The 22,894-nt window shown below is 37.4% G+C and overlaps 1 protein-coding gene across 20 annotated transcripts in view; it reads left to right on the top strand.

Moving 5' to 3' along the window:
- The window catches only part of CEP63 (centrosomal protein 63), a 40,751-nt gene that overhangs the window by 2,473 nt on the left and 15,384 nt on the right, over nt 1–22,894 (top strand). For 13 of the 20 annotated variants that reach the window (XR_013994929.1, XR_013994930.1, XM_081073283.1 and 10 more), the window contains exons 2-6: nt 8,015–8,083; nt 9,049–9,226; nt 17,062–17,157; nt 18,000–18,122; nt 20,683–20,796. Coding sequence is in view for 18 of the 20 variants with exons in the window: in XM_081073282.1 (XP_080929408.1) it covers nt 8,015–8,083; nt 9,049–9,226; nt 17,062–17,157; nt 18,000–18,122; nt 20,683–20,796 (580 nt within the window). In the remaining 2 variants the exon portion in view is untranslated. The remainder of the gene's footprint in view (nt 1–8,014; nt 8,084–9,048; nt 9,227–17,061; nt 17,158–17,999; nt 18,123–20,682; nt 20,797–22,894) is intronic. The other 7 variants (XM_081073287.1, XM_081073295.1, XM_081073286.1 and 4 more) reach the window with 1 other exon arrangement.

Genomic DNA, 22,894 nt, shown 5'->3' with positions numbered 1-22,894 from the left:
ATCCATCCATCGTGAATTTCCCCTTGAGCCTTGCACTTGACAGTGAAATCTTTTCATGGATTTAGATTGCCTATATCTATTGTTGCTTTAGGGGTTGCAATATGGTGATTTTCTAATTTTGTCATTCCTTTAGTATTTATTAGCTGGAAATCTTTCAGGAAGAACTTTCTCCCACCAGCTACTTGACTATCAGCAGCTATTTGAAATACTGGAGGGCAAGAAAAATGCTTAATTCTTTCCCACTATTTTCAGACTGCAGTAATGAGTTGGTGGCCTAACAACCTCCAAAGGTAACTGTGATGTTTTTGCCTTTTTAAAAAACCGAAAAGGTTTTTGCCTTTTAAAAAAAAATCATCATGAACTTACAAGCTTGAATATATTTAAACTGTTTCAACCTATTGCAGTCTTTTTTTTTTTTTTTTTTTTGATACTCAAATTGTCCTATCTTTGGCCAGTGGCAGCAGCCCCTTTAAGTTGACTCCTATCTACTTTGATATGACAAATGATCTTTGATAATTTCTTCATTTGCTATTAAGCATGTTCCTGCCTCATTTATACATTTCTGGCCAAAGGAACTCTGGTTCCTTTGAGTTGGAGATGGTATTTAGAGACCACAGTCTGGGAACTGTGCTCTTGCTGCTAGGTTGGTCATTAGTCGTAGGATTTACAGTGATCCGAATTAAGAAATACATTTTTAAAGAGAGAAATATACAGAATTTACACTATTTCCAATTTAATTTTGATTTTATAGGGTTTTTTTGCATATTTGATTTTATATTTATATCTTTTTTCCTGAAAATATTGATTCCTAATGTCATTAACATAATTACTTTTTTCTTATCCTATGTTATATATAACTGTTTGAAATTAACAATATCAGTTTTATTAGTAACAATATGATTCCTGAATAGTGTTTAGGATTTCTTTGTAGTTCTTTTTTATCCTCGGTATGTACCCCCTTTAGGATATATACAGTAAAATTATTGCATTTTAAAGGCATATGAAACAATTTGCTCTATGGTTAGGCTGCCAACTTGATATATAGTGTTAGGCACTGCCGGAGGAATGAGTCGCGGGAGACCAAGATTGGTCTATTAGAATTTATTTGGTGTGTTTGAGCTGAGGGAGGTCAGGCTAGAAAAGACCATAACTTCCCCTAGCAAAGAGGGGTGTGGAATTTTATAGGAGGGGGTACACGAGGTTGTTCCCCCTTCAGTGCTTCAGGGGGTTTTGTTGACAAAGGATTTCAGGGCATAACCAAGTCCTCCAGCTCACACCCTGGCCCCAGGTTGCATCGGGACAGCTCAGGCCGCCCAGGCGCCTAGAAGGTAAAGCAAGACAGAATCACAACAAGATGGCTTTTAATATAAGGTTTCTGCTCCTGGCCTAAATATGGCTTAACATCTAGTTGATACTTGATTTCTTTCATTTTATTTTCAATTTTATAATACTGCCTTTTTTTTTTTTTTTCATTTGGATTTTTGTTTTTTAATTTTTTGGGGGAATACTGGGGAACAGTGTATTTCTCCAGGGCCCATCTGCTCCAAGTCGTCCTTTAATCTAGTTGTGGAAGGTGCAGCTCAGCTCCAAGCCCAGTTGCCATTTTCAACCTTTGATTTTATATTTGTATCTAACCTTTAGTTACAGGGGCACAACCCACCGTCCCATGCGGGAATTGAACCCGCAACCTTGTTGTTGAGAGCTTGTGCTCTAACCAGCTGAGCCATCGGCCACCCCTCCAGAGGCTGAGCGGCAGCTCGTTGTCGTCAATCTAGTTGTGGAGGACACAGCTCATAGGCCTATGTGGGAATCGAACTGGCAGCCCTGTTGTTCAGAGCTCGCTCTCTAACCAACAGCCATCTGGTCCCCCTGGATTTGTTTCATTATATGAAAAATATTAGCATAGTTTCTATAAAACAAGTACCTGTAAAACAAAGTACATCCAGACAAGTTGAGTTTTCATCCCTGTTTTCTCAACCCTATTCCCTTTCTTACAGGTATCATATTTACTAGTTTTGGGTTTATCCTTCCATGAAAATAAATGTACCATATGTGTGTATATATGCATGTATACATGTCACATATACATATATACATATACATACATATACACACATACATATTTTTTCCCTTTCTTAGATAAAATGTAGTATTTGCATATACTGTTTTGTATGTAGCTTTTTTTACCTAATAATATACGAGGTTTGACAATTAAGGATACAAACTCACATAGAAAAAACGCTACATACCTCATTGCTGAATATCACTATGGTCACCTTTGAAGAACTCCCTTAGGAAGCTATGTACCGATTCCGGCACCTAGTCCACCCTTCAGAGCAATTTTGGAACTCTTTTTCTGGAATGACCATCAGAGCTGTCATCATGTTATGCTTGATGTCCTGAATGTCATCAAAATGTCTTCCTTTGAATATTTCCTTTATCTTCGGGTAAAGAAAGAAGTAATTGGGGGCCAGATCAGGTGAGTAGGGAGGGTGTTCCAATACAGTTATTTGTTTACTGCCTAAAAACTCCCTCACAGACAGTGCCGTGTGAGCTGGTGCAGTGTGATACAAGAGCCACGTATTGTTGGCTGAAAGTTCAGGGCGTTTTCGTCCTTTTCATGCAGCTTTTTCAGTACTTCCAAAGAGTAAACTTAGTTAACTGTCCAATTGGTACAAATTCATAATGAATAATACCTTTGATATCAAAAAATGTTAGCAACATCGTTTTGACTCTTGATTTGGACTGATGGAACTTTTTTGTTCGTGGAGAATTGGCTTGACTTGAATTGTGCACTTTGATGCTTTGTTTCATGGTCATATTGGTACACCCATGTTTCTTGACCAGTGATAACACGGCCCAAAATGTCATCTTGCCTCTCCAAAAGGTCTTGGCAAACTTTGACTCTCCTTTGCTTTTGTTCATCAGTGAGCTCCTTTGGGACCATTTTTTGCACACACCTTTGTAATGCCAAGGTTTTTCTGTTTCTCTATTGATGTTTACTTGGTCTGCTGTGCTTTGCACTCTCAGCTGAAGATTTTGATTCACAATTAGGCGAATTTTTGCAAATGTTTGTTAGTTCTGCTCGTTACTGGCCGCCCTGACCTCTCTTCATCAGTAACATGTTCTTTCCCCTCAGAAAAACGTTTAATCCATTTGTACACTGCTGTTTTCTTCATGGCACTAGCCCATAAACTTGGACTAATACGTCCCTGATTTCACTTCCACTCTTGCCAAGTTTAACAAGAAATTTAATATTTGTTCGTTGCTCTAATTCAAGCTCAGACATTCTCATGACGGCACACAAAAACGTTCAACATGCATGCCACTCAGCAAAACACTGCCACATGTCAACATGAACACAGCTGCGAGACACTGATATACCAAGGTTGTGAAACCTTACCGAGCTGTTTGTACAATGCTGCCAATGTCAGTGCATGGTGGCAAGTTCGCGAACTTAATTGTCATACCTCCTACGCTTAGTAGATCCCTCTATAGAAGTATATAGAGAGTGTTATCCCTTTTTACAGCTTCATAGTATTCCGTCAGTGGATGACTATTCCACTAGTCCCCTGTTGATAGGCATTTGTGTTTTTTCCTACTATTGCAAATAGTGCTGCAGTGTATATCCTTGTGTATATGTGATTTTGTATTTTTGCCAATGTGTGTTTGGGATAGTTTTCTAGTACTGGCATTTTTGGATCAAAGGGTAATAAATGAATATATAGAAGGTGCCAAAAAAATGTGTACACATTTTAAGAAAGGAAAAAACTGTATTAAAATAGTAATACTCAATATATACCTATAACAAAAGATGAATACAAGTCATGTGTATACATTATTTTGGTACCCCTGGTATATCAGTTGCTAGGTATTAACCAAAATCTCTTTATAGTAGTTGTATCATTTTGCATTTCTACCTGTAATGTATGTGAGTGCCCATCTTCCTATGCCTTGTCATCAGAATATATTGTCAAACTTTTAATTTATTTTTTTTTAAAGATTTTTTATTTGGGGAAGGGGAACAGGACTTTTTATTGGGGAACAGTGTGTACTTTCAGGCCTTTTTTCCAAGTCAAGTTGTCCTTTCAGTCTTAGTTGTGGAGGGCGCACCTCAGTTCCAGGCCCAGTTGCCGTTGTTAGTTGCAGGGGGCACAGCCCACCATCCCTTGCGGAAGTCAAACCCTCAACCTTGTGGTTGAGAGGACGCGCTCCAACCAACTGAGCAGACATCTGGGAGCTCAGTGGCAGCTCAGCTCAAGGTGCCGTGTTCAATCTTAGTTGCAGGGGGCACTGCCCACCATTCCTTGCGGGAGTCGAGGAATCGAACTGGCAACTTTGTGGTTGAGAGCCCACTGGCCCATGTGGGAATCGAACCGGCAGCCTTCGGAGTTAGGAGCACGGAGCTCCGACCGCCTGAGCCACCCAGCCGGCCCCCCTTATTCTTTTATTCTTTCCGGATTTTGAGTTATAGTTTATACAGTATTTTAAAATTTTATTTTTATTTTGGAAAATTTCTTTGATACTTTATGTGCTGATTTTTTTCCCCCTCCTTCAGTTTAACTAGGAACCTTTCTGGGCAATGGTAAATTATATTGATTGTTTATTGGAGCAGCCATAGTATATCAGACACAGCCACAGACCTTTGTAATCATAGTAACATTAAGGCAGGTAAGGGACAGAGAGCATTGTTATCCTCCTTTAAACGAGACTTGATGGGTAGGCGTATCCCTTTTATTAGTACATTCATTAGTAATTCTGTCCGGAGTTTATCTTTTCTTCCTTTGTCCCATTTTATGAGTGATTTGACCTTTGGCATATACTCTAAATATTTTTCCTGATCTATAAAACGAAGGAGTTAAAATTGGAGGTCTTCAGGTTCTTGTAGCTCTTAAATTTCAATATGTTAATAAATTTCAGGGATTTGCCCATTATCAGATATCCTATTTGGATTCTTTTTTCCCTAAGATTTAAAGTGTGCTTTCCCTACTTCCCAGACTTGGTGAAGACTTTAACCATCCTATTCCAGGTTTCACTTAAAACAGTTTCATTCAAAGGAAAGTTATAATTAATAACTTTTGTTTGTTGATATCTCCTTCTAACTGCAGAAATGACTAAGATTGTCCTGTAGCTGTTGTAGAGCTGCACAGTCTCCATTTAAGCACGTTATCGTTTTATGGTAGTGGCCAGGAGTAGCAGGTTATCCAATGGTGGTTACTAAAATTTGTGTTTAACATTATGAACAAAGACTATCTAACTTCACATAATTATCACATGGACAGGCAAAGAAGAGCAAAGTGACATAGCGCATAGAGGGTCAGGTTGGTGAGGAAAGGACTTAGTGATGTAACTGAGAAACTCCGATGAGAAAAGTTCACAGGACATCTGTGTCCTTGCTGTTTATGGCTACCTGATCCCAAGGAATGAGAACTGATGGTGTTTGGCAACTACTCAAGCACATGGTGAAGGTATTGTTAAAGAAACACATTACACCATTAGTAAGATTATTTTATGCAGAGAATGCTGCTGGTATCCTCCCCACATTCCCCCCCCCCCCCCCCGCCGCCACCTTTTTAAAACAGATCTCTCTGTCTCAGACCATTATTTTGATTTCTGAAATGGCAATTTTCCCCTGTATGGAATATTTTCACCATTGTGCTACTGCCACCGGGTGGCCACGATGGTGATGTCATACTTCAGTTTGTATTTTTCTCCTGTGTCCAGACGTTTTGAGTTGATTTGATTTTGTTTATCACGAAGAAAACAGTATGAAACCAAAAGAAGATATGAAGGTATTTTAAGATCTGGACTACTGTAAAATATATAAAGATTGCACATTGGCCCTCTAAGCCTCATTTCCCTCAAAGTAATAGTATCTAATCTTTTATGAGTGCTATGAAGAATGAATTAGACAGTATATGTAAGGCGGAACAGTTGAGCATTCAATGACTTTTAGCTTCTGTTGTAAATATTGCTAATGATTAAATAATGTCATCCAGAAAATATATCAATGTATTATATATTACTAAATGTGTATTACTGATATACATTACTGAATATATTAATGTTAAGAATAACATGACCTCAAGAAGTATAATTTTACTAATGATCATTTTGAATGACTGTAGTATCACTGTTCTTAGGAACAGTACTTTCCGACATATTTAATGAATATTCTGTGTAGTGATCAGGAGCATACTGGTTACAGTGGACATTTAATTGGCTATCAGAATCCCATGAAAAATCTGGAAGAAACCTTGGAGATTATAGTTCAGGCCCCTCATTTTACAGATGCAAATACTGAAATGCAAGGACACAAAGCTAGTTAGCTGCAGAGCAGGACGATGTGGGGGTCTCCATCCACATGGTACTGTGAACTCTGTGGTACCTCTCAGTTCCCTAGAGTGGGCCAAAGCATGGAATCTGGGTTGTGTTCCAGTGGACCATATCGTGGTTTGAAAGAAAGTGGAGTAGAACATGAAAACCTTTTTTGGGGCTGGGGGCGTTATTTTGTCTAATGAAGGGTAAATCAACTGGAAAAAAACCCTCTCTTCCATATTTGTGCATGAATAGTTTGATACCCCTATTAGTAACTTTAGAAATAGATGCAAATAACACACAGTTGGTTGTATTTTCCAGTTTTCTCATTCTCTGTTTCCAGAATGCCTCTGTTACTACATTTTTCACTCTGGGAGAACATTTGTGGTTATTTTTTTCTTTCCCATACTGGACATTAATTCTTTGAAAATGGCCATGGCTTTCGTCACTATGTATCTAGTGGTTAGTACACACTGAATTCTTTGTTGAATGAAAGAATCCCCTTCTTACAGCAATATAATTTTTAGATGGGGCATTAGGACAAAGGGGCAGAACCTCCACACCACATTAGGTATTTCGGAATTACCTAAAAGACTAATTCAGGATTGAGCCTTTGAAGGTTTAAGGAAAAAAGCAGTTTCTCACGAGTGAGAAGTGGTTTGACACTGATTAATGTTTTGAAGATTTGTGATAAGAGGTGAGAAACCTGTTGTAGGTATTACTACTCATTGGTACTTCTGAATTTAGGGGTGATCGTTTTCTTTTTCCTTCTCACTTTTCTTTGTGGTGTGTCTTACCCTTTCATGGCAGTCTCTTCTGTCTCCCTTCCCTTCTTTCTCTTCTCTGTAGTTCTCCAGCTATGACCAGTTTGCATAGAGACATAGAGAAAAGGATGGGGAATTGATTTAAGTTCAGCCAAAAGCATCCAGCACATGCTGTGTTGAAGTGCTACACTAAGCTCTGAAGCTGTAGGATGAATAAAATTAGTTTCATGCCTTTGAGGGATGGATAGTAAGGAAAACGGATGTGTAAAGACACATTCCACTGTAGTGTACCTTCTATGAAAGAGCCTGTTAAGGATTAGGAACCACGAAATGTAGAAGAAAAATTAGTAAAATTGGGAGGGCCCACATGGCTGCCTTTTAGGGAAGGGAGTGTGTTTTATCTAGGAAGCTTCAAGGTCTTGTCAACGGGAGAATAAGTAGGATATCCAGTGATGGACCAAGGAGTTCAAGGTCAGGGCCTTTAACCTGTTTATAATATCTCTTTTAAAAAAAACAACAACAAAAAAAGCTACACTTTTCCTCCGACACGTGTGACCTCTAATTTCTTCCCCTCATTTTGTAAGGGGGTATGTGTCAGTGTCTCTGTGCTTCTAGCACCCCACATCCATCCCTGGCCCACCCTTAATATTAGGAAGTAGGGACGTAACAATGAAGTGTTTGATTTCAGTCATGCGGGGAAAGTGTCAACAGCAGTCAGCAGTTCAGATCATTTCAAGTTATTTTGGTCTGAAATGTCTTTATTTGGTCCTAGTATTTCTTGAAGTGATCCTTAACTGCTCCAACCTAAGAAGTGCTGCATTATCTCATTGTTATTTACATGCTTTCATTTACATTTTTAAGTTTGTCAGTTGGAATGTTAGAACTTAAAAAAATGAATTTTATCTTGATTGATTTTTTTTTTCCTTTCCCAGTTGCCAAAAGAAAGGGGATTTGGCGATGGAGGCTTTGTTTGAAGGAATACAAAATCGGGGACGTGATGGGTAAGATTGCATTTGACCTTAAGCTTTTCACTGACTTTATAAAGCATATTAGAGTTATGCCTCTGACCGTTTTGTGCTTTTGGTACAGAAAAAAGTGTTGCGCCAAAGCTAAGCTGATTCACGTTGTTTGTAGACAGCATCTCTCTGTGAGGTGTTTGCCTCTTCTCAGCAGTGTGAAGCTGGATGCTTGCCTTCCTCTCTAAATGTTCTACTCTTAAAAAGCAAAAGTAGAAGTACAGAAGTTTTGTGATGCTAAGAACAAATACTTTTTTAAAAAAGTACTTAAGCCTAAGTAGTTAGAGCTCTCTGTGACCATTCCTGGGAAACTCTTGGCATCTAATACATCTGTGTCCTCTTCTGTTCCCAACTCTACAACATCTGGCATCTCTTGGTATTTTGAAGGACATAAGTAAGTTTACAATAATCAGGCAGGTAAATTTCTGTAGTAAATTTCTGATACAAATAATGTGGGAAAAATAGTTGAAATCAATCTGGCTCGAGGATGAATTTGTTGAAACAACTCTTAAACTCTTTGTTTGACAACTCTTAAAATTGTATTATTATTTTCCCTACTGGCTTCCAAGGCTTTTTATTTTGGCTGGCTGAGAATGTGACGTGAGCTAGCCTGGATTCTTCCTGAAAGCTTCCCTAAAATATTACAAAAGCGCTAGTTGATTGTGGATGTCTCACTCACAAGCCAGCCTTAAAACATCGATGTTGCAATTTGACCAATGACTTAGGCTTTAGGTTGGCTGTTAGAGAAAGGCAAAATATTACGTGGAATATGTAATCACCTTAATATGAACATTAAAAGGAAAAGCTCAGAAATCCTGTTCTTTGCTTCTGATTATTTATTGACATTGGTCCACCTCAGGTAGGTTTATGTCTGCTATACTTTTACATGAAAGATGAAAAGCCACTTTGACATACGTTCTGTGTTCTTAAGGGTCTGTTCTTATTTATAGGGTGTTTTTGACATCCTGTGAAGCAGAACTACAGGAGCTCATGAAACAGATTGACATAATGGTGGCTCATAAAAAATCTGAATGGGAAGGGCAGACACATGCTCTACAAACTTGCTTGGACATCCGTGAACGGGAACTTAAGACCCTTAGGAGTCAGTTGGATATGAAGCACAAAGAGGTAAAACAGTTGATTCAGTCCTCTTTGATATTTTGACCTTTTTTATTAAATATGTTTCTTAAATATTTGTTGAGGGAAGCATTTTTGTGTCAAGGTTAATTTCTTTTTTATAAAAAGATTTTTATTAAAATATAGCTAACATACAATATTATATTAGTTTTAGGTGTACACCATAGTTTTTCAACATTTATATACATAAAGAAGTGATCACATAGTTAAGTCCAGCAACCATCTGACACTGTACCATGTTATCACAGTATTATTAACTATATTCTTCTATGTTGTACATTACATCCCCATGACTTATTTGTTTTAAACCTGGAAATTTGAACCTCTAATTCCTCTTCACCTTTCCCCTCCTTTTTTAGTTTTTAAATTATAGTTGACATTTAGTATTATTTTGTGTTAATTTCATGTATACAGTATAGTGGTTAGACATTTATATAATTTAAGAAGTGATCCCCCTGACTAGTCTAGTACTCACCTGGCTCTATACATAGTTATTACCATATTGACTGTATTCCCTATGCTTTAGTTTACATCCCCATGACTATTTTATAACTACCAATTTGTACTTCTTAATGCCTTCACTCTTTTCACCCTGTCCCAACTCCCCTCCCATCTATCACCCCGATAAACATAGTACCTATCTGGCACCATATATAGTTATTACAATATTGTTGACTATATTCCTTATGCTATACCCTACATCCCCATGACTACTTAGTAACAACCAATTTGTACTTAATCCCTTAGCCTTTTTCACCCATCTCTAACCCCCTCCCGTCTGGTATCTATCAAAATGTTCTGTCTATGAGTTTGTTTCTGTTTTGTTCGTTTATTTTGTTCTTTAGATTCCACATATAAGTGAAATCACATTGCTTCTGTCTTTCTCTGTCTTATACTCCACTCAGCACAGTACCCTCCAGGTCCATCCATGATGCCACAGATAGAAAGAGCCCATTCGTTTCCCCTGTATATTATTCCCGAGCAATATTCCATTGTATATTTGTACCATCTTCTCTATTCATCGATGTACACCCAGGCTGTCTCCACATCTTGACCGTTGTCAGCAATGCTACAATGCACATATGGCTGCACACATGCCCTTAAAGTAGCATTTTGGCTTTCTTTGGATAAATACCCAGAAGTGGGATTACTGGATCCTTCTTTGTCTCTTGTGAGCCTTTGTTTTAAAGTCTAGTTTGTCTGGTATAAGTATTGCTACTCCAGATTTTTGTTTGTTTGTTTGTTTCCATTTTCATGAAATATCGTTTTCTCCCATCCTTTTGTTTTCAGTGTGTGTGTCTTTTGATCTGAAGTGAGTCTCTTCAGCATATATAAGGGTCTTGTTTTCTTATTCATTCAGCTGCCCTATGTCTTTTGGAGCATTTAATCCATTTACAGTGAAAGTAATTATTGGTCATATTTTTTATCTTTTTCTCCCACCTTAAAGAGGTCCCTCTAAGATTCCTTGTAAGACTGGTTTGGTGGAGATGAACTCCTTTAGCATTTTCTTGTCTGGGAAGCTCTTCGTCTGTCCTTCAATTCTAAATGATAGCTTTGCTGGGTAGAGTAATCTTGTTTGTTCAAGTTAGTTTCTGTTGTATTTCTTTCTGATGGTTTCTTTTAGAAGAAAAATTCATTGTGAAAATACCTAAGAATATTAATATTTATTTCAGGGATCATGTTACTTTGGTCACATATAATAGATAACTTCTTGATGAAAATGTAAAGGTTGTCACATGATCTTTGTATAACCTCTATCTTCTTACATGACCATTTTAACATTCACTGAATTTAGTGAACATTGTTTTTTGGCCTCATTGTATGCCTAGTATAAAAAGTTGTGCTCAAAATTGAATAATTTGCCAATTTTTGTTAGATGTAAAACAAAATTCAGAAAACCCTTAAAAAAATTTATATTTACCCTTGTTCAGGATTTGGGAAGAGAAAAAAAAAGGGAAAATAAAAATGACTTGCAATTTCACCACCCACACTTACTGGTGATTTGTGGGAAAAGTTTAATAATACTCTGATTGATTTCTCATAATGTAGCTGGTACAGTAAAAAGTACATTGAATACTGGAAGGGAAGCAGAAGGTATTTATAAGTGCAAGAATTGCCTCTAGATTTCTGGCATGAATGTCAATCTCAGAAGGATTGGAAATGTTGTAGGGAAAACACTGGTCCCAAGACCCACTCTGATGGACTTTCCTCCCATTAGGATCACCACTCTTGGGTGCTGTGACTGAGCTTATTCAGGTACACTTCTGTGTGTGGTACACACTGAGATTGTGATCCTGTTGATGACATTTATCAAGACTATTTTAGAGAGGTTTTCAGGTAGCAAGGAGAGAGTTAAGCTTGATACAAGTGTTTTTATGCTTTTTGTTCCCTTTTTTTATGTGAAGACATCTTTATTGGAGCTTGCCATTCTCAAATATGGATAAATTAGTTTCTAAGCTAGCTGTATTGCTTCATTTTAGGAACTCCCTTCAGGATTATTCTGGAAGTTTTCTATGCTTTTTGCCTTATTTCTTTGTATCTTGTCATCTTTTTTATAAGTTTACTTCTTCATTTTGGTAGAACATACTTTTAAGATCTTATATATATCTGAAAACATCTTTATTCTCTTTTCATCTCTGACTCAAAGTTTGATTGGCTGTAGAATTCTGCTTTAGAAGTAAATTTCACTCAGGATTTTTTTAGTTAAATGTGAATCTTTCAGATTTTAACATCTGGTAATGGCAGATTACGTCATTGGGCCAGTCCACTCACTGAAGACAAGTATGTAAGTTTGATTAAAAAAAAAAATCTGTCTTGCAGTAGAATGCTAATAAGACAGTGAATAATTACCAGGGCAGGATCTGGGCTAGACTAGAGGTCCAGGGAGGTGAGCCAAGGGTTTGGGGTAATTATTAGCTGAAATTAGAGACTGAATGGGTTTTTTTGCTAACTTGAAGGGGTTAAGACAGTAAAGGATTTGGTGTTCAACGTGGCTCTGAACCCCTCCTCATTTTGGGTTGGGACCCTGAAAGGCGGCACCTAGGAGTAAGGATGGGCCAGATGTAGAACAAGCCCTCTTCCAATTGCCATTCAGCTGCAGTTATTTAAATCTCTGAAATCAGTTCAAGATGATTCAGAGTACTACTGTCCCCAGGCAGCTCCAAAGTGCTAGGGCTTCAAGGAACCTGGATTAAGCAAACCTACCTTTTCTCCAAAGGAAACAAAACCACCATTTTGGGTCTTAAATTCTTTCTTCAAAGAATTTTTTCAAATATATGCTTGATATATTGATTTTTTCAATATATGCGTGAGAAAGTGACCTCAGACACACAAGGAGACAAGATAGCAACAACAACAGCAAAAAGACAAAACAGCAAAACCATACATGTAGGGGGCCAGCCTGGTGGCTCAGGCTGTTGTTGCTATGTGCTCCTAACTCCGAAGGCTGCCGGTTCGATTCCCATATGGGCCAGTGGCCTCTCAACCACAAGGTTGCCAGTATGATTCCTTGATTCCCGCAAGGGATGGTGGGCTCTGCCCCCTGCAACTAAGATAGAAAACGGTAGCTTGAGGTGAGCCGCCGCTGAGCTCCCAGATGGCTCAGTTGGTTGGAGCGTGGGCTCTCAACCACAAGGTTGACGCTTGGTCTCCCACAAGGGATGGTGGGCTGCGCCCCCTGCAACTAGCAATGGTAACTGGACCTGGAACTGAGCTGCGCCCTCCACAACTAAGACTGAAAGGACAGCAACTTGAAGTTGAACGACACCCTCCATAACTAAGATTGAAGGGACAACAACCTGACTTGGAAAAAAAAAAGTCCTGGAGGTACACACTGTTCCCCAATAAAGTCCTGTTCCCTCTCCCCAATAAAATCTAAAAAAACAAACAATCAAAAGCATCCATGCAATAGAAGATAGAAACAGACCCAAGGCAAATCTAGATATTTGCACTGTTATGCTCAGACTTTACAATAGCTGTGTTGATGTGTTCAAAGACATAAAAGATAAGATTGAGCACTTCAAGAAAGAATTACACACTAAAAAATTCGCCAAATGAGTGGAAATTAAAATACTGAAAAATAGAATAATTGAAATCAAGGCCTTAAATATTGAGGTGATTAGTAAACTAGAAGATAGTACAGAATAAAATATAGAATGAAGCATAGACAAAATGATAGTAAATATAGACAAGAAGATAGAAAGAGGATACAGTGATAAGGTCTAATAACAGTGGAAAACTTGAAGGAGAAAAAAGAGTCATAATGGGCAGAATATTTCAAGATAAATTGCCTAAGACTTTGCCAAAAGTGAGAAAGGCCATGTATTTAAGAAGTCCAAGAATCTCAAGCGAGATAAATAAAAAGAAATATTTACCTGGGTTGAAAACTAAAGACAAAGAGGAAATCTGAAAAGCAACCAAAAAAAGAAAAAAAGCACCAGATTACCAATAAAAAAAAGACATTATCTATAAACAGTTCCTAACAGCTGACTTCTCAGCTAAAACAGTGAAAGTCAGAAGACAGTAGAATATCTACAAACAAAGAAATGATATTTTTTTCCCCTGCCAAACCTATACCCAGCTTAAGGTGAAATCTATACCCAGCTTAAGGTGAAATAAAAATATTTTTGTATCAGAGAATTTGTCATTAATAGACCTGTACCAAGGAAATACTAAAGACTATTCTTCAGGTGGAAGGAAAATGATCCCAGGTGGAAGTTTAAGAGATTAAGGAAGAAATGAAAGGCAACAGTAAATATGTGGGTAAATCTAAATGAATATTGACTGTATATAAAACAATAATAGCCTTTTCAATTTAACATATATATAGGATTATGAATGTATTTAAGTCAGGTTGAGAGTAAATGGAGTTGAAGTATTTCTGTCCTTCTGTTGCCTGGGAATTGGTAAAACTAACATTAGATTTGTTCAGTTACAAATCCAGGTTTTAATCTTGAGAGAACCATTAAAAGCATATATTAATATATTAATCAAGTATTACTAATATATTAATATATAGAGTATTAATATAGAGTAGTCAATATACATAGAGTGTTAATGTATTAATGGGATAATAATTAGTATATTAGTAGAGTATATATCTTCCAAGCTAATAAAAGGAGAAAAAGGAAATGATAAGAACTTATCAGTTCCAAAGAAGGCAAGAAAGGAGAGAAGAAGGAACACAGAGCTTATTAAGGACAAATGACACTTAATAAGATGATAGGTTTAAGTCCAAATAGATCCATTCAGTGTAAATACACTAAATGGCCTAATTAAAAGATAAAAATTGTCCAACTGGGTAAAAATAATTAAACTCAATTATTTGGTATTTATAAAGATACAGCAAAGTTGAAAGTAAAGGTGAAATAAAAATACATACCATGTAAACACAATAGAAATATTGTATAGGTATATTAATAATAGAAAAAGTATACTTGAAGCAGAAGCAATGAATGAACGTCACTAAAAGTGAAGAGAAATACTTCATAATGATACAATATGAAATTTCGGGATATTTAACTGTAGCGGACATTCTTTGTGTCCTTTGTGTCCTGTGTCCACGTTTTCTTTGCCTGCTGATTTCATCTTGGCTATAACATACACAACTGTGTATGTTTATAACTGTGCACTGCCACTGTCTCACTACACTATGCTTCTCTCTCTGGAGCCTTAGAAAGCTGCTCCTTAGAAAGATGAAACCTGGAAGTGTGTGTGGGGAAGTTAACACTCCTGGCACAAGCCTCAAGCAGTAGAGGGACTGGAATGAGTGGATAAATTCTCCAGCTTCTCATCCCTTAGATGGACAGGCAGTTCTGAAACACATTCTGTCTGGTTCCTTTGTGAGATCCCAATGGGAGATAGCCCACGCTGCTTAACTACAGAAATCACCTGAATAACACACTTTTTTATTGGCTTTTCTTCCTTCCCTGGGTCTCCCTCTCCACTTCCTCATTCTGCTTCCTGGGATCACCTCCAGTTATCTGCTCGAAGTCCATGTCTCAGGCTACACCTTTGGGGGAACTCAAACTAAGGCAAAAAAAAAAAAATCTAGATTTGTAAGTATCTAAAAAATAGTCTTAAAAGAAATTTCTCTCTCTTTCTCTCGTCCTTATCTGTATGCAAAAAGTGGCAGAACTATAAGGAGAAATAGATGAAGCCACAATTGTAGCTGGGAATTTTAACCCACTTTTCTTAACAACTGATGGGACAAGAAACAAACATCAGTAAGGGTATGATCAACACACTTGACCTAATTTATACATATAGAACATTGCACAAGAGAACTGCAGAGTGTGCATTCTTTTATAGCACAAACAGAACTCTTTCCAAAATTGACCATTTGCTGGGCCAGAAAGTAAATCTCGACACAATACAAAGGCTTGAAATCACAGAGTATGTTCTCTGAACATAGTGGGAACAAGTTAGAAAAAGATACCTAAAAATTAAAAATCCTTTGATATATTTTGATAAATGGTTTTCTGTTTATTTGCTTTTTAATTTTAATGGGATGTTTTAAATATAGAAGTTTTACATTTTTACATAGACATTATCTATTTTAAAATGAGTCATTAGTTTTACACTCAGAAAGTTCCCTTTTTCCCAGAAATCCAGTAAATATTCACTTAGACCTTTTTTTAAAAGTAGTTTTCTTTTTTCCATTTTATTGGCTATATTGAATCATTCTTCCAGTTTGAACTTCAGAATCACTTTTTCAAGTTAAAAAAAAAATCCTGTTAGAATATTTAATTGGAATTGCATTATCTTCTTGTTCTTATAATAATTTTATTTGTTTTTTAAATTGAGTTATAATTATATTAGTTTCAGGAGTACAGTGTAATGATTCAGTATTTATATATGTTGCAAAATGATCGCCACAGTCAGTCTTAGTAGCATCCATCATCATACACCGTTACAAACACTTTTTTTCTTGTGATGAGAAAAAGATCTGAGTTGTTTTGTTTTAAAATTACCATTCTGTATTGTGATTGAAATTATTACCTCCTGTTTGCTATTCTCCGTCTTCCTCCTCACTTATTAACAGATGGCATACTAACTGGTTATCCAGAGATATAGGGAAATACTGATAGAAATTGATGGAGGTGAAACTCGCTGTGGCTGGTTTCAAACCATTGAAAACTGGGTTAGGATAACGCCCTTACTTTGATTGGTAGAACTGATTTCTCTGATGTGGGATAAATGGTAAAGCAGGTACAAGTCTCCTACCATCTTTCTTCTACCATATTTTGCACTTTTATTTATAGAACTTACTCTTTTCTTTTTTCTGGTTTCTATTTCATTTATTTCCGCTCTGATCTTTATTATCTCCTTCCTTGTGCTCCCTTTGGGCTTATTTTGCTGTTCTTTTTCCAGATCCCTTAAGTGTGAAGATAAACTGTTGATTAGTGATGTTTCTTGTTTCTATAGAAGTTACTCTTGATGTTACACAGATTTTTGTTCAATGTTCTTAGTTTCCAAGGTTCTTATAACTTGATATCTCTTAATTTTTTCATGAGTTTGTTTTTTTTTGTTTTTTTGATAAAAGTTGGGAACAATAATTCAGACAGTGAGAGCAAGTTTTCATTTAAACCGAGAAATTCTGGAACAGTTGTTTGTTTTCCATTTTTTGGCAATGTTATGGATCATTAAATAATTAGATATTTAACTTACTGAGAAGTCGGTATTACCATGTACAGTTGAGAAATGGGGTATTTACCATATACAGCTTGTATTTACAGATAAGTACAAAGGTTATTTCCTATTTTTATGTTTCAGGAATATTTTTTCAATGCTAATAATGAAAAATACTACCACCTATCTGCTTCTAGGTTGGAATGTTGCGTCAGCAGGTAGAAGAACATGAAAAAGTCAAGCAAGAGATGGCGTTGGACTATAAGCAGGAGTTAAAGAAACTACATGAAGAAGTGAGATTTTCATCCTGTGTTGTATAATTCTGTCTCTTTTACCCTTGAGAATTTTGTTAAAGGACTAGTTTCTACTTTGTAAAGTGGGAAATACATATTCCATGGGAGACACAGGAAATCTATTTCTCTGTTCTTACATCTAGGCAGAGACTCTTGCCTAATTATATGTTTGATACTACCTAGAACTGAGATTCTAAAATGTGTTTCTTGGTTGAGTACCTGAAAGAAACAGCTATTTTTGTATAATACTGTGAAATATTGATACCAAAAACTTATTAAATATAAATTTTTAAATTAAATCGGTTACTAGATTTTAAATAATGGAGGATCCAAAGGTTTCAGAAGCATTTTGGAATAAATAAGAGACATGATAAAATTCTATTACCTCAATTTTATTCTTCAGACTGGGAAAAAGAACTGCTTTTATTTAATTCCAATGTACTGCTCTCCTGCATACTGAATATCAGTGTTTCACAGGACAGTGGTTCAAGAACCACAGGCCTAGAGCAAATGAAGAGTTTTTGTTTGCTGCTTGTATTGGAAGGGGGAGGTGGTGTGAGTTGGGGGGCCCTTCAGTGCAAGGCTATTGTCATAAAAATGTTGTGTTTAAAAAATATTGTTTCCTTTATTTTTTCTTGGACTCATTGTATTTCCTTTCTAGTGTTCCTGTTTTATATGTAGTTTTGAGTTGTTCCGTATTTCAATATGCAAATCTAACATACTCTTAATCTATTTTCAGTAGTACTGTTTAGAACTGCTCTTGCTTTCATAACACCAATTTATCCTACTACCATTGTTTATACATTCTTAAATTTTAAGTCCAGAAATAACTGTGTCTACAGTTAGACAGACTGAAGAGAAGCTATGAAAAACTCCAGAAAAAGCAAATGAGGGACTTCAGAGGAAACTCCAAAAATCACAGGGAAGATCGGTCTGAAATTGAGAGGTTAACTGGAAAAATAGAGGTATGTTCACAGTAATAATCCCTTCACAGTGATTGTCAGCCTTCGTGTAGCAAAGTGCTGTTTCTAATAGTGCTAGTTCCTGAAATCAATTTTCTACCATCTCCAGGACTGCCACTGAGCTATTTCAAAGGTCGAGGGTGATCTACTATACATCCTATCATCATCTGGTTCCTTGTGGTTGACGGGGTTACTAGCTATCAGTAATTCAACAGGGCAGTACCACCCTTTGAGGGCATTTGGAAATGTATGGAGACTGGTTTGGTTGTCAGAATAACTGGGAGTAAAACCGGTGGTTAGAGGACAGGGACCACCAGGGACACTAAACATGCTGGGGACTGTTCCCCACAGAAAGAATGATTGTACCCCAAGCGCCAGTATTGAGAAACGTTGACCACCCGTCACTAGCAGCCCTCTGCGGGCAGCGTCCTTATCTTATTTACCACCTAATAGAATAGGGGCTCAGTAAATGTTGAAAGTACATGGCTCTTCTGTGCCGAGTACTCTGTGTGTCAGGTTGTTTATCCTCAGTTCCCATTTAGACATAGTAAGCTTTTACCTCCCTCTTTGCAGTCTTTGTTTTTATTAAGACTGAGTAACTCCATGATTGTTGTGTGTGCTGTTGATTCCCTAGAGGACTTAAGGGAGGTGGTGAGTTAGCACTGCCAAGAGTAGATGAAGGAACAGCACTGGGCTGTCACTCTTTCCCCCTCGAATCTGCCACTCCCCTCCTCTGTCCATGTCATCGGTTCACCAGCGCACCTACAAATCACCCAGGGTCCTCTTTAGGCTCTCAGAAATTCTGATGCAGTAGTATGACATAAGACCTAGGAATCTGCATTTTATCCAGCTCCTCTAGCTGATTCTAATTCGAGAAACATCGTTCAGCATCTTTTTATAATTACTTACGATGCTCTACTCAGAGTAACCTGTCACCCACAAATGCCAATACGTCATTACTACCTAGAATTGTAATTTCTGTGTTTAGTATTCTTTTATTCATTATATCTCAGTATTTGTATATATTTGAAGAGCTTAGAATCAGAGGACTACACAGATACTGCTTCTTCTCCAGCCTTCTTCTGTAATAACTATTTTTTCCCCCCAAAACTCCTCATTACCACTTCCTGACCATTCGCTTTTCTTTCTGCCTCAAAAATCCGATCTTTAATTTTCATGCCATTGCTTATATCACCAACCAATGTACATACAACCAAAATCGTCATCTCCTGATCCCTGGATAGCTCCCCTGGCTTAGAGATTTCAGCTCCCAGTTCAGTCACTCTCTCCAATGTGACTCTTACCTTAATTCTTGAGACTTTGAGTATCCACAGGGATGATGCTTATTATATTCCAGTCTTTGAGTTCCTTGGTGTTCTTTCCTCCATCGATATTTTGATCTCCCTGTCTCATCCTCCTATTCCCATTGCCATTCTTTAGGTGTCATTACCAACACTCGCACCCCTCCTAGCATCACATTGTAAGCATTGCATTCTCTCACTACCATCCTGTCTTTTCAGCTTACTTGCTCTAGTCCCTTGACTCTCAATAATCACTTGACCCCATCCGTTAAAGTGATTGAAGTCTGCCACCTTTTCACTGCTTCAGATCTCCCTCATATCCTCATTTACCAATCCTTACCCAGCTTAAGTTCTGTGGTTACATTCCTTCCTTTCCCTTTCACCTCCAGTGCCTCTCTCTTGCTTCATCATATTTACTTGGCAAAACCATAACTCTGCATAAATCTAGCTTTCTGCTCGCTCTCTACTTGTCATGTGTGGCAGAACATGGGTGGAGAAAAGCATCATGCTGACTGGTCTCATTTTAAATGTGTGGTCACTCACCTCAACTGGGTACTAAATGGTACCCCATTTTCATAAATATTGGGCTCATTTTCTTGATCATGCAACTTAAAATTACCATTGCTCCATCATTAATTTTGAACTGTTTGGCTTTGGGTTACAAATATCTGTTAAAATTTGGGACAGATTTTCCTTGTTATTCAAGTCTGTAGTTCTTCTGTTGAGAGAGTAAATATTTGTATATCAAGGATATTGTTTTATCTGGATCTGTTTGGTTCTTGAATTTTAGAGACTGAGAAATAAGAATTGGGCCAAGGGACTTCTCTGAAAATTTATCTGAATCTGTTCAATTCCTGGGTTTGGATATCAAGAATTTGAGTAGTGAGGGATATCCGTAATCATAGTTTTAGATTTTAGTTATCTTGCCATGAGTTTTCTGATAAATCACTAAAAAATTGTAACAACCCTAGATGGCAGCAAATCTATGAAAATCATCATGAACCCAGTGTTAGCTTCTGTGTTTCATACTCTTTACCGTGAGGGTGTAAACTTAGAAAGACAGATAATCCCGAAGCACAGTATGTAAGGAATTTAGTATTACTCTATAGTTCCATCAGCTAAGTGAGTAATGGGGCTCCTGCTGTGGAGAAAGGTGCGTGTGTACCCAGCGATGTGGGGAAAAATTAAAGTGCAAGTGAGTCTGGGAAGTAGTGACAGCAAGGGCAAGCACTTAGAAGTTGAGTACCTAATTGCCTCTTCAGGAATTTCGTCAAAAATCACTGGACTGGGAGAAGCAACGCTTGATTTATCAGCAACAAGTATCTTCTCTGGAGGCACAAAGGAAAGCTTTGGCTGAACAATCAGAGATAATTCAGGTAGGTTTAAGAAATTTTAAAAGAATGAGAGGCAGAAGGGTTTTGATTAAATTTGAACTAGGTTAATGCTAGTACTCGTGTGCTAGCATCATGTCCACTCATGTCCTCATGCCCACTGTTTCTTTGCTTGCTTGCTTTCCTCCCTGGCTTCCTTGCCGCCTCACTCATGCTCTGTCTCTTGCTCTCTCTCTCTGTCAGCATCTTGCATTCTCATGCTTGCTCTCCATTAACATTCATGTTCACTCTCCTAATCTTGGTCTCTACTTCTCTCCCTCCAATTCTCTCTTTCTACCCTTGTTCTCTCTCTGTTACCTTCTCCGTTTCTTTGTTTCTGTTATTGGGTCTCTGGCTTACTTGTTCTGGCTATTTCTGGCTCTACTTCTGTCGACATCTTGCTCTGTGTTTGTGATAGCTGGGGTCCTTTGCCTGAGGCGTCTCAGCCAGGGAGCCGCAGCTAGCCTTCTTGGACACAAACGCTGAGAGAGTCGTCTGTGTTGGCGTGCACACTGATTAAAAGCAGTATCTTTGTGTCAACAGAAACACTTTTTAGAACACTAGTAGAAACCTTTTTCCTCCCTTCTTGTGCTCCTCCTTCCTTGCCGCAAGCTGTTGTTTCTCAGTCTAGTTGTGTAGGACACAGCTCCCTGGCGACTGCTCCTGGCAGAACACGGTAGCCCACAGCAGCACCCAGCAGCCTGCAGCAGCTCACACCGACCTCCAGCTGCTCACGGCAGCCTCGCCCCAGGGAGAGCCGTTGTTCACAATCTTAGCTATAGAGAGCGCAGCTTACTGGCCCATGTGGGGATCGAACCAGCGACCTCAGTTTTAGAAGCATGGCACTCCAACCACCTGCGCCACCGGGTTGGCCCCAGAAACCTTTTTTTAAGGAAGGATTAATGGCTTCAGCAAAACCAAAAAATAGGCACCTAATTTAGGAATATTTCTTCTTAGGACACAGTGTTTCCTTTATCAATTAAAAACAAGGAACATAAAGGGAAATGAAAGTAGAGGGAAACGAATATTTGTGACCATGTGTCATGTGCTAGACACTCTCAATGCTTCTTCTACATGTTGTTCTCTAGAACATATAGTTCCATGTTACGTGTTTAATATGATAATCTGTCAAGATCGGTGGTTATCTGTTTTATAGAAGGAAGGAATAGACTGGATAAGTTAAGAGAACTGGAAGGAAGCTTTTTTTTTTTTTTAAACAATCTTCATTATTTTCTGCTTTAAGTCTCAGTAATGTATTGGCTTCTGATCATCCTCCTGAAATATCAGCTGGCTGATAAACTAACAAGAATAGCTAGCTGTGCTGTGAATGATTCCACTTAGAATGGCTGGAGGAACCCACAACAACCTCAAAGAAGAAAATTATTTTCAATGCTGCAGCAAGCTCTTCAGCCAGAATGGGCTAATAAAACCTGGATGTCTAGACCTGAGTTTTTTGACCTAAACTTAAACACTAAACAAACATAAATAGCTTATAAGATATTGTTATATTCTAATTATAGCTTTCATATTATCAAAAAAGAAATTTCAGTTTTAAATTTTAGTTCTCAATTGTTCATCTGTGACGTGTACTTATTATTGGTTACAGATCCTTTTTTAAATTTCTATTGTGATTTTTCTGCATAATTAAAACTTTATTGTTTATAAAAATGAGGTTTTTATTTACCACTGCTGAGCTAGGGCAAGAATAATAAATCTTCAAAAAGCTAACATTTGTTTTCCTTTCTAAGGGTATTTGAATTATTCTTCTGATAGCTTTGTTTAAACTGAAACTATTCTGTTTAGTACTCAAAATATATTACTTATAATATATTTCTCTATCTTTTAGCAAACTAAACAAAATTAAATCTTTTAGTGATTCAGTATGTAGCAGTGCTCTATGGTCTTCATTTAAAAAAACACACAACAAAACACTTTTAAATGAACTTCTGTTTACCTGTTACCCAGCATTGTTATCATTTTGCCAATCTTTTTGGTTTTTTATCATGGTAAAAAACACATTAAAGTTTGCCATCTTGATCATTTTAAAGAGTATAGTACAATAATGTTAACTATATGCAGATTGTTGTGTAACCGATCTCTAGAA

The sequence above is a fragment of the Rhinolophus hipposideros genome, assembly GCF_964194185.1.
Source record: "Rhinolophus hipposideros genome assembly, chromosome: 14".
Taxonomy (NCBI): domain Eukaryota; kingdom Metazoa; phylum Chordata; class Mammalia; order Chiroptera; family Rhinolophidae; genus Rhinolophus; species Rhinolophus hipposideros.
This window is presented reverse-complemented; position numbering and strand designations above follow the sequence as displayed.